This window comes from Podarcis raffonei, chromosome Z (assembly GCF_027172205.1).
Source record: "Podarcis raffonei isolate rPodRaf1 chromosome Z, rPodRaf1.pri, whole genome shotgun sequence".
NCBI lineage: Eukaryota > Metazoa > Chordata > Lepidosauria > Squamata > Lacertidae > Podarcis > Podarcis raffonei.
The window spans coordinates 30454626-30467560 of record NC_070621.1 but is presented as its reverse complement, the minus strand read 5'-3'; the positions used below and the strand labels follow the sequence as shown (position 1 = coordinate 30467560).

Sequence of the window (12935 nt, the reverse complement as noted above, 5' to 3'; positions counted from 1 at the left end):
TTTAACGTGACATTTTCAGGGGAACCCACAAGCCACAATGGTTTGCACCACTGCATGCCATTTTTAGACCTGAATATGTTTTTTTAAGACGCACAAACACGCACACAAAGAGGAAACAAAACACAGCTATTCTATCAGCTCTTCCCAGTCTATTGATCCAAACAGCCTTCTTACCCAGAAACAAAAACAACCCTTTTAAAATTACTGTTCTTTGGCACAACAAACCACAGCTCTGTATGGCATGATAACTACAAAATGCACATTCCTTTTGTCCCTTCCCCTGGGGAAATAAACGTAGACATTGTCTCTTTGTTCTTGCATGGGTCCTCCAAATCCACGTCCAAAAAGTCTACAAAATAGAATCACTGCATAGTTTGAACAGAAGTGAAATTCTGAGGTCAATTTAGAGCAGGAGCAGATAATCTGTGGCCCTCCAGATGTTGCTAACAGCAGGCGCCATCAGTTCCCAGCCAGCATGGTCAATGATCAGGGATGATGGCAGTTCTAGTCCAACAATGCCTGGTGTGTCAGGTTTCCCAACCCTGATTTAGAGGCTCTTGCTTGGGTGAAATGTCTGAGGACTTTTGAAGGAAGCAAATGAGCTAGATTAGCAAAGGTCATATATATAAACCCGTAACCATGTGCATACCCCTAAACTGTCCCAGAAAAACCAGGACATCCCATTTTTTCTGTAAGAGCACAGGGGCCATTCTGGGCACTGCAATCTCATGCAATTTTGCACTGCGATCTTGCCCCTATAAATCTTGCACTTTTTTCAGAGCCGTGATCTCTTGCAGGTCATGTGACTCACACGGGAGTGTGGCCCCGGAAGATGGCAACCCAGTTTTTCGTTGTGACATGTTGGAGGGTATGTATGTGTGCTTATGTGTGTATACACAAACCGCAGAATAATGTTTTTGTAGTTGTAACAGTATTTCCTGCTCTTTACCTGCATGGCCCATGGTGGGTTTCAGCACTGTAACATTCAGAATCAAGAATGGTTTAAATAAATAACGGTCATAGCAATAGGCTGGGTCCTGAAAATCCACACTTCAAGTGCTTGCACTTGTGCGTACACTCACCTCGGCTACCCCTCTTGAACATATTTGGCTCTTTTGATTCTCCTATCCAGCTGTATTCTGTAGGCATAGAAACTGGCCTCAGATCACCTGGGGGGAAAGTGCAAAGGGAAGCCAATCAACATTCTGGAATTCATTAAAAGAAGAATTAGTTAGCACTAGAAAGGCACTGTGCATGTGGAGTTGGCAGGAAAATCTTAGCAATTTGACGCAGTTGACGGTACCTGGTTCTAGTCTCTGGAATGTAATGGAATTGTAAAATAGCAAGTAGCCAGTGGTTCGCCTTTTCGCTCCCCTATTCAGAAGGAAAGGCCTGCAGGGAAAAATAAGTTCTCACTTCCTTTGTAGGACAAATATGGTGAATCTGTGGCCTTCCAAGTGGTGTTGCACTCCATCTCCCGTCAGCCCCAATCAGCACAGCCAGTGTTCAGAAATAGCAGCAGTGGTAGTTCAACAACAACTAGAGGGCCGCAGGTTCTCTATTCTTGCTTTAGAATGAGAATATGGCCCAATCTTCAATATCATTTAAAGCAGTATTGCACTACTTTAAAACAGGATGTTTTAACAATCAATCCTTCTCAAGGAACTCTGGGAATTGGAGCGTTCTGAAGAGAACAAGGGTGTCTCCTAACAAGTCTAGGTACCCTTAACTAACTACAGCTCCCTGGATTCTTAGGGAGGGCATGACTGTTTAAAGTGGTATATCCTATATTATTTCTGTTTTGCTTGTTCCTGCATTCCTTAAAAGCAACGTGTAGAGAAAATTAGTGCTTGTCAGGGGTGATAGAAGCTGACTTTAGGCTGAACCTCAATCCAGTTTCATTCACGTCATGTGTTATTCTTTTAATTTTTGAACTAAAAACCCCCTGTTGTTGTTGTTGCTATTAATATTATTATTTGTCCTCGTTTAATTTCAAGAAGAAAACCCAAGGCAGTTCACAGAAAAATAAAAACCAATGGCAGAAAAAAACGATAAAACAAATTATCAAAATACAGTAACCTGCAATTAAAATGCATAGTAAAATAACTACATTAAAACACCCATAGTTAAAATAAATAATAAATAACCACAACAGTTAAAACAGCAATCAAAGCAAGGTATTCAAGCAAGGAGATTGATGGAATGCCAATATCCAGTGGGGACTCCTGTATTTAATCAAGTGGAGCATTCCACAATTTTGGTGGTAATGGTGAAAAATCCCACCCTTCTGTTACCATGAGCTGATAACCATCAAGCTCTGTTGCAAAACTAACCAGGTTCCATTTGTCAAACTTAATGCTGTTACTGGGCAGTGGAGGGATAGACAGTCTTTTGGGTAATCTGGTCCAGAGTTATTGAGAACTCTGTAAGTAAGCGACAGGATATCGCTCAGCCTCCAGATCAGCTGCAACGGAAGCCTCACATTACAATAGTCTAACAACGAGGTCACCAACACACGTTTCACAGTGGCCAATTATACTTGTCCTATTCTGTCCTATGCCTAACCATTGGGTTAAGAAACAGGCCAACCTTTCTCTGAAGAATCATGGACTCTCCTCCATTGTGATGCTGGATGCTGTAGAATGATCTCCAAGACTATATTTAAGTTGATTTGAAACAGAGATCTAAAACCGATGTTTTATTCATACAAATCTTTCAAGTGTGCCCTGTCATCACACTGGCTGTGTATTTCAACACTTTTAATTCTCAACCGAGAAAGCAAGGGGAAGCTGGAGAAGTGGCAGCATTAAGGGAGAAGCAGTTCTGTAAAACTGGCTATGTGGGATCATATTTCTGACATTGTCAGTGCACATTATCATCAACACATAAAAACCACCCTCCAGTTCATGAGTCAACTCTCATCTGAAACACACAGCCGACTTTTATACACACACACACACACACACACCACCTTAGCAAATGTCAGTCTGGCTCTGGTTTTGTGGCTTGTTCGCTTGAGACACTCGGGTTATTTTCTGAAACATTAGACATTGACCAATCTTCCAGCTCCCAAAATAAACCCAGAGCTGGAGAAAAAAAAATACTGAACAAAATCAAGAATTTCTTTTCTCTTTTCTTCCACTCCAATAGCTCATTTCCTCAATTTTGTGCGCTCTCTCTCTCTCTCTCTCTCTCTCTCTCTGTGTGTGTGTAAGGAGAAAGCAACACACACATACACACCAACAAAGATTCAATGCGCAGCTACGCAGATGGATAAATGAAGCTTGCTGTTTACTGATTTGTGACACATATTCACCGATTCTTCCGCCTGCTAAATGAGATGCCATTAATTCAGAATGTCATTACATGCTTTGAAGAGGCCAGGTTGCACCCCACTCCCCGATTACAATCTTGCAGAATATGATGAAAGCAATTAGGTTTTTATTTATCTTGTTGCCTTATTACTATGAATTTTGCAATAATCAGTTATATATTAGAACAGAGAGGCGGTGGCAGCCGGGGGGGGGGAGATGGGGGAAGCACAAGACTCAGAAGCATACCATCTGCATTCCAGAATCTTCATATTACTAAAAGTACAATGTGGTTTGTGTACTTGGAGCTAGACCATAGCTCAATAGTTGAATGCAGAAGGTCTTAGCTTCAGCCTTTAGCATCCTCAAGGACGAGGGAAAGACTCCTGGTTGAAACCCTGGCAAGCCCACTGCCAATCTGTGCAGACCATACTCAATTAGATGGACCAATGCTCTGACTCAATATAGGACAGCTTTTTATGGTCCTACCTACCTGCATATAGCTGTGCTTCATTCGTTCCAAAAGATCAACATATCAGCTTTCCCTTTTCAAATACCAAACCCTCTCCCACCTGCTTCCTGCAAGCATTTTAAAGAGAAATGTGTATGCCCTTCATACCGTATATGTTAAAAATCCCCATTATCTTAGCAGATAATCTTTGTTCCTGAACTGTGGCATCACATGCCCAGAACTATTGTTTACAAGGCATATGCAAAATTTTCACAAGAGTAGAATTTTCAGAGCTGTTATTTGATGTGTTCAACCTGGTGATAGTGACAGATGAGTGCTCCCTGGCTCGTAATAGATTCAGGTTTTCTGAGCTTTCTAAGAGGAGTCTAGTGAAAAGTTTGAGTCATTCTAAATAGGTTTTTTTCCTCAGAACCCTAAAACACAAAGCAAATATGGGGAGTTCAACCAAATTTCCTTGCTACTTGAGCAAACCTACTCTTGTTGGTGAGGAGAAAACCTATGCTCAAGAGCAGGACTGGGAAACTCTGGCCCATGTGTTAAATCTGGTCCCTGGTCTTCCCTTTCTGGCCCTTGGGACTCTCCCAAAGCCAAGCCTCCTTCTCAGGCCACACCCCTCACTGGTCTTACTTCACATTATCCAGTTCTTTTGCCTGATGGGAATGTATCCTTGAACTGTAATGATGCCTCTTGCTTGGATGGAGAAATGCAAGTGTAGAAACGTCTTGTTGTGCATGGCTGGACCATATCCTACTAGAATCACATCTGCTGCCCCACCCACTACTACACATCCATTGAGCCCACCCTATCACTGGTTCCCCACACCCCTTTGCAAAGGTAACTTTGCTTGAGAGAAGGACGAGAAGTGCTGGAGAGATCTACCAGCAACTATTAGCCACAAATAGCTAAATAGGACTTCCAGGTTCAGAAGCAGTATGTCATGGAATACTAATTGTCAGCAGTGACACACCAGGGAAGAGGGCTGTTGCCTTCCTGGGGAAGTGCCATAGCTCAGCTTTGCACGCAGATGGTTCAATCCCTGGCATCTCCAGGTAGGGCTGAGAGATCTGCTGCCAGTCAGTGTAGACAGTAGTAAGCTAAATGAACCAGAGGTCTGACGCAACATGAGACAACTTCTTATGTTCCTGCCTGCTTATGTTCTTGCTAGAAGAACATGGGAGACAGGGATGGATCAATTTGTTTATGGTCGATCCACATTTTGCCTGTGTTCACTCATAATTCAGTCCTGTCCTGTTTACATCCCAATCAACGGATTAGTTCTGGAGGTGCAGATCAGGACAGTTTGCACTGGGGTGCATAGAAACTGAAGTGGCCAACCATCCCTAGGAAGAAGTAGGATGATGTACAGGATGGACCTTTGGAGTGCACTTATGAAGATGGATGCATAAATCAACTGAAAGAGAGAGACTAGGGTTGATGTCCAATGTAAATCATACTCTCTGAAATCAATGGACATAACCTCTTCATTCATTCCATTGGGTCTATTCTGAGCTGAGCTTAGTTGGACACAACCCCAACCATGCACCTGCTCACCAGCAACTTTCTTCACAAGCTCTAGCACGAATGCAATTTGTCTATACCTGAAATAGCCTCCAACTTGATCTAGCACTTTTGTTACTGAATTAAAAAATCAAGTTGGGAGGGGAGTGGGGAGGATCGGCTTGTGTATCTGCCAAAATAAACAAATGAAATAGAAATATCAGCTCAGAGAATGACATCATCTGCAATAGGCTGTTTCCTACAAAGCAATATTTCACCAATTACATGCTTCCTTTTCCTTTCTTCTCCAACCACCTTTGCTTTGTTATTGTCTCAAGTTGCCCTATCTGCATCCCAGGAGACTGCAGGTTGTTTACAGCAACCTCTCTCTCTCTCAATCACTCTCTCTCCTGCTCTGAACTACCTGTCTGCAAAGCACCTTTGTGTGGCACAATATATTAGAATGACAGGAGAGAAACTCTTAATTTGGCAGAACATAAAACACAGCTCTGCACCTTTTCCCCTTGTGGGCCTAGGTCACCCCATGTTCCCATAGCCCAACAGCTATGCCTAAAGTGTTCAAGGTGGGCGTAAAAACACTCAGGGTCAAGTGTTAAAATTAGGACTGAACAAATAGACACTTTGTTTGCAGCTTTGGGGCGAATCCATCTCATTTCAGGGATGTAGCAAATTTCAAACATGGGGCTGTAAAGCTCACCTTTGTTCTTCTAGGCTCTTCCTAGGCTTATGGCTGCTTTGTTTATTTTCTCAAAATACCTCCAATGATGCTACAGCTTGACATTGTTTCACTCTGAGTGGCATTCTGGGGCAAAAAAAATATGGTAGCTTCTGTAAATTTTGCCCCAACACTGAAATCTGAAAATGGGGAGGCAGTTTTTCTCTGCTCCAAAATTTGGGCAAAATTTGTTGGTATTATTATTATTATTATTATTATTATTATTATTATTATTATGGAAAGGGTCCTACTACTGCTAATTATAATTATATCCCACCTTTCCTTCAAGGACCCCAAGGAGACATATGTGGTACTCCCTTTCTCCATTTTATCCTCACACCAACTGTCTGGTGAGGCTGAGATATAATAACTGCATCAAGGACATGCAGTGAGCTTCTTGGTTGAGTAGGGATTTGAACCCTGGTTTCCAACAACCTAGTCCCTCATTCTAACCATTACACTACACTGGTTCCCACTTGAGAAGTTATGGACCCAGCACTGGGGAAACCCAGCCAGATGGACAGGGGAGGAGGAGGAGGAGGAGGAGGAGGAGGAGGAGGAAGTGAGAACTGCACCATAAAGAAGGCTGATCGCCAAAGAATTGATGCTTTTGAATTATGGTGCTGGAGGAGACTCTTGAGAGTCCCATGGACTGCAAGAAGATCAAACCTACCCATTCTGAATGAAATCAGCCCTGAGTGCTCACTGGAAGGACAGATCCTGAAGCTGAAGCTCCAATACTTTGGCCACCTCATGAGAAGAGAAGACTCCCTGGAAAAGACCCTGATGTTGGGAAAGATGGAGGGCACAAGGAGAAGGTGACAACAGAGGACGAGATGGTTGGACAGTGTTCTCGAAGCTACCAGCATGAGTTTGACCAAACTGTTGGAGGCAGTGGAAGACAGGAGTGCCTCGCGTGATCTGGTCCATGGGGTCACAAAGAGTCGGACATGACTAAATGACTAAACAACAAAATTGTTCAAAATGGGAATGGCTCCATCTGAGAGAGATTTTCTGCAGGCATTGGCTTTTCCACCTGCCTTGCCCAACCCTCCAGCCCTCTTTGGGAGCCTTTTCCAGACCATGACTTTGAGATCAGCAGAAGCAGCTGGGAAGAAAGGAGTTCAGGGATATTTCTGAAAATTAATTTTATAAGTTGTGTGCCCTTGTTTCTTAATTTGATCCTTTTACATGGTTTTGTATGCTTTGTGGTATTTTATGCATTGTGATTTGCTGTTATTTTTATTGATTGTAGATTAGTAATTCTTTATTGTAATTGATAAGTGTAAACTGTTTAATTATTATTTGCTGATGTTTAATTTTACTGATTCTAACGGATTATTGAATATTGCTTTATTTGATATTAGTTGTTTATTTTAAACTTATTGTGACTTTTATATTGGATCAGATTGTTACTATTAATGTATTATTATTATTATTATTATTATTATTATTATTATTATTATTAGTGTTGGAAGCCATCGTCATTATTATTAGTGTTGGGCAACCCAGCCAAATGTGCAGGGAATAATAATAATAATAATAATAATAATAATAATAATAATAATAATAAATTACATTTCTATACTGCCCTTCATCCAGGACCAGAGGTGGTTTACAATATAAAAACACAAAAAATGCACATCATAGTAACAAACAAACCACCCCCACCCCACATTTAAAATGCCATAAATTGTTTAATTAGGCAATGGCCTGAGAGAAGATGAATGTTTTTGCCTGGTGCTTAAAGATATGGTATCCAAACCAATGTGAAATTGACTGTCATGACACTTCCTCCTTGGCCTTCAGACCCTAGAGATGTCCACTCTCCAAATCTTCCCTGCCAGTAGGTCACAGCTCCTATTTCCCAAGGGCTATGTGAAGATTTCATCCTGAACTAATTCCCTGCTGAAACTTATTCACTTACACAACATCCTATTGCCATTAGAACATCCATGAACACTCTATGCTGTTATGGAAGCTCAAGCAATGACTGCATGTTGTTTACCAAAAGTTTTCGGGCATGCAGGTGCCTATGAAACATTATTAAAACGATGTGGTTGGGTTGCAGCAGAAACACGTTGCATTAATGTTATAGGTGAAATGACCTTGCAATTTTTAAGAACGCAGCTTTCATCTGCTAATATATTTTTTCCTTCAAAGAGATGCCGCAGACCAAATGTGAAGATCAGAAGAAAATCCAAACGCTACTGGAACCCAGCTCTAGTATAATGTAGCTGGTGTCTTAGCTAGAAGTCATTGTTCACTCAGACTTTATGAAAGCAAGCCAAATCCACCTTATTGGCTCACTTTTTCTTTTTTTTAAAGGCAAAGCCATTCCATCTTCGCTTTGATCCTACTATTAAGGCAAAATGCCAACCAGATTTTTGTGGCTCAGGGAAAAAGCAGAGAATGAAGATGGTAGTTGTATTAAGTCCTACTTAAGTTCTGCTCTCAAGTGTCAATCGAATAACACACCTCAGCCAAGTGCTGATTTGTACGCAATAAGGAGAGAAAATCACCCACATGTAATAAAACTCCTTTAAGGATTCATATCTCCCTCCAGTTAGGGTTCCCAGCAGCCAAACTTTTAATTCCTTATCTTTTACACCTCCTCAACTGTTCCAAACCCAGCTCTGTGCTTCAAGGGCTACTCCTAAGTTGTGGCCGTGACCCTGGAATGCAGCAGCAACCAGAGCATTGGATCTGCAAGCACTTCCCCCAAATGTTTTGTATATTGTATTGTATTGCATTGTTTTTGTATGTTTGCATTGTTGTATGTTATTTTCAACAATAAACGCTTTTCTAAGTTTCCCCCTAACATATGCAGTTTTATGTACATTTTTTGCTTGGAGAATTGCATGACAAAATTAGGAAAAAGCGCGACTGCATTTTGATCTGCATATTGTTTTGGGAAGAGCAAATTAGGTAGGTTCTCATTAAAATGCGAACTGAATCAAATTTCTCCCTAATACCTAGGTATGTGATAACTTCTGTGTGTTTCCACATCTGCACAAAAACTCCTCCTTTCCATCTTAAGAAGGCAGGAGCTTTTCATGTTGTCAGCGATATCCTTCCTCTCAACAATCCTCTTTCTGTTTTTTTGTTGTTGTTTTGTTTCATTAAGCATTCAGCCTTCAGAAGAGTTCTGGAGAATTCAACAGCTTGGTCACCACTTTTTGATGTACCGCATTCTTCGCCCTATAGGACGCACCGTCCCATAAGGCGCACCTAGTTTTTAGGGGGGGAAATAAAGGGGGAAAATTATTTCCCCCCACAGGCCCGAGCTTCCCCCGATCCCAGCCCCCAGAACAGGCAGCTCTCTGCAAGCCGTGGGAGCCCAGCGCTGGCTCCTGCTGCTTGCTGAGAGGTGCGCGAAGCCTGGATGTGCTGAGCTCAGCGCGCACAGGCTTCAGCATGCAGGCAACTCTCCGCAAGCAGCAGGAGCCCAGCACATACCCCTCTCGCTCTCCAGGCTTCAGCGAAAGCCTGCATTCGCCCCATAGGACGCAAACACATTTCCCCTTCATTTTTGGAGGGGAAAAAGTGCGTCCTATAGGGCGAAAAATACGGTAGTTAATCAGTTCTAAGAAAAGTATTGCACTTGCTGTTGTTACTATTCTCTAACGGAGCAACGTGGTTCTCAATGGGTAGCTATGAGAATGCACTGCAGCTAAGGATGGGGCAGAAAATCAATTCAGGTTGCATATAAAGGTGGGCCAAGTTCACCTGCACTTTCAGAAACAATGTGTGAACTGAAGCACAACCATCTTTCAAGATTCACAATGAATGTGAACAAAAAGGCACATATTAGTGAAAATAAGATAGAAAAATTCACATCAGTAGGCAAAACTGAATACAAAATGTGCATATTAGGATAAATTTGCACAAAAATTCTGATGCATTTTCATGAGGACTTTTTAATATCTTTTTTAAAATCACAAACTGATGTGGAAATGTGAAGAGCTAAACTTTAGATTGGAAAAATGAGTAACAGAGCTGAGGAACTGACAGATTCCCATCCCTTGTTTTGCTAACCAACATGAGATTTTGTGTCACTTTGAAAAGTATTACATTTGTTGTGACTTAAACTGATGTCATGGCCTCTTCCCCTCCACCCCCAAGAGCTTATAAATCAATCAATTTGTTCATCTTTAGGGCTGCATAGTACTCCGCACAGTTCCTCTGTGTTTTGCAGAAACTTTGAAGGAGCCATGGAAATATATGTTTGCATGCTAAAAGGAATCAAGAAAGCCTAGGTCGATAGTCCACAAGATTTTTATGAATGCATCCATCCCACTAAAATGTATCAAATGCATCAAATATCAAAACTCAACCTTAATACTTTCCTTATGATGCCTATGGAGCTATCTATTTAATGTGTTGGAAAAAGACCAGGGAGATTGCCGTGGGGCAAGGGGAAGCCTTAAAACAGCTACCAGAATCTGTGCTATAAATTCTAGAAATGACTGTCATGTCTAATCCTTTTGGGAGCAACCAACACATTGGAAATTCTCATTTCAAAGAAAGCAGAGAAAAGACAGTTCAAATTTCAAAGAACTGTTTTTCAAAAGTAAGAAAGAAGAAGCTATTCTACACTATGTGACAGATATCCACTCTTCAGTGCAATCTCTGCATCCAGCTTCCTGGCTAATGTGTCTTCTTTCCCAGCAGAACCTCTCATGGTGTTGCTTCAGAGGACTTTCATTTCCTTTGCACCTGACTTTTAAAACCCCACTTTGGACATGACCTAGTTACAAGTTCTTTTAAACATCTGCCAAAGGAGAAACCACAGATGTTCTACTCAGGGGCATAGAGACATATTTCTGTTTCCTTGTCTTCTTTTTTACTTATTCATCATATTTCAAGCCTGTTGTTCCAGCACAGAGCTCAGGGGAAATGTATGTAAGATTTCCCCTCACTGATACCCTTATGGAGGTAGGCTAGGCTGAGCGAGAGCAGCTAGCCCAGGTTCATCCAATATGTTTTATAGCAGAATAGGGATTTGATCCTGAGTGTCCCTATTCCAATATCAACACACTGTACCCTATGCCATGCTGACTAATTGGGAGACTTGATATTATAGAGCAGTCTTCTCCAACGTGGTACGCTCCAGATGTTTTGGACTACAGTGTCCACCATCCCTGACCATTGGCAATGCTGATGGGAGTTGTAGTCCAACAACATCTGGTGATTAGTAATTCTAAACTAGATGGTGTGACTCAGTATAATGCAGACTTATGGCGGTGCCTTAAATTAACTCTGACCATTGGTCCATCTGTTTCAATATCGTTTACTACACCCATTGGCAGCTGCTGTCCAGGATTTCAGACCGCAGCTTTTTTCCACTCCTACGTGGAGATGCCAAAATTGAATCTAGAACCTTTTTCATGCAAAGCCATGTGGTCAGACAATGAGCTGCGAACTTGAGCTCAAACTAAGGACTGATTTGATCCCAGCTGAAGTCAGACAGATGCCATTGGAAAACTGATATGCAAGACATGATAGAGATGCCCATTCCCTTTTTACCTCTCAGCAGTATGCTGCATTTAAACACTGAGGCTGCATTTAGCTATCATACCTGACAGGCATTGATAGATCTGCCCCCCTTGAGTTTGAGCTACTTAAACGAATCATTGCAAGGGAGCCGCTACAGCACTGGAACAGAAACTGTTCTGTGCACTGTACAAGTTCCAACAGGTCACCTGGTGCGTCAACAAGACATCCATCTCTCAGAATCAGATTTATTGTCATTTCTTTCGACAGCCATGCAAAAAGTAAAGACTGGGAGCAAAAGCTAATGAGTTTCCAGGCCAGCACTTCTAGGGAATCGATTACCAATCAGCTTCAGAACCTGTCCAAGTGAAACAGGGAGAGCAAACCTCTTTGCAATCATATAAGCAATGTTTATTAATGCTTGCACAAGTTGGACACCTGTGTCTGAAAAGGAAACAATGGCTATCCTCTCCCATTCCTCATCCTCTTCTCAAATGGAAGAGATTCCCACAACTGGAATCATGATATCAGTGAAATATCTAAGGGCTCATCACTTGCGCAAAGCTATTGGAGAGCTTAGGATGGTGCCTTATACCAGGACAGGTTATTTGGCCACCTATTTGGCCATTATCAGTGGTGGCCGGTGACCACTGGGCAGGGAGTCTAACCATGGGTAGCACCAGAGCCAGAGCCAAGCAAAGCTGACCCATTCTGGATTTGCCCCCATCCTTCTCCTTGCTGAGTTTTGAAAGGCTGCACTGTGACCGAGGAGGAGGAGGAGAAGGAGGAAGGTGACTGGCAGTGCCATCCTCTGGACTGGACTGGTTGTAGGGGCTGGCTGAAGACAGACTGTGGTTGGTGGGGCAGTGACCCATTTGCCCTAATAGACAAACCTTCTCTGGGCAGTATTGCCCAGTAACCAGCTGTCATGGCTGTGTGCTGAAACACATATTTGGGGTGTGGGTCACCCTTAGGAAACCACCATTTTCCATCATGGCCATTCAGAATAAGATCACAGTTTCCCAGCTGAACTTAGGCTGTGGAGTGACCTACCATTGTATGAAATAACAACAAGAAAACAAAAGGAAAGTGTACCATGTGTGGGTGTCTTTTCTCTTCGTCGCACCCCTGTCGCTCTCCCTCTTTCATATTCAGAGCTTACTGGGTGGCCCTCGCCTTCGATTAACGTGTAATACTTCCCGCTTTCGTGCTCCAAAAAGTAGCTGGGAGACTCAGAACCCTTCATCCCAGACTTTCCACCGCCATACTTGCTGACATCATCGCAAGACACCATTCCAAGATCATCTCTGTAGGGGAAGAAATGAGCAAAACGGCAAATCGGAGGAGCATCAGTAATGAAAAGCTGCAGAGAGATAACCTATGCTTTCACATCCAGTACAAAGAATAAGCATGCCATATATTG

At 42.3% G+C, this 12935-nt stretch overlaps 1 protein-coding gene across 5 annotated transcripts in view; it reads right to left on the bottom strand.

Annotated features, from left to right (window-relative positions):
• The window catches only part of LOC128406792 (connector enhancer of kinase suppressor of ras 2-like), a 310922-nt gene that overhangs the window by 96733 nt on the left and 201254 nt on the right, over positions 1–12935 (bottom strand). For all 5 annotated transcript variants that reach the window (XM_053374481.1, XM_053374479.1, XM_053374478.1 and 2 more), the window contains exons 11-12: positions 12608–12819; positions 1083–1169 (exon numbers count right to left, since the gene is read on the bottom strand). In XM_053374481.1, coding sequence (XP_053230456.1) covers positions 1083–1169; positions 12608–12819 — 299 coding nt within the window. The remainder of the gene's footprint in view (positions 1–1082; positions 1170–12607; positions 12820–12935) is intronic.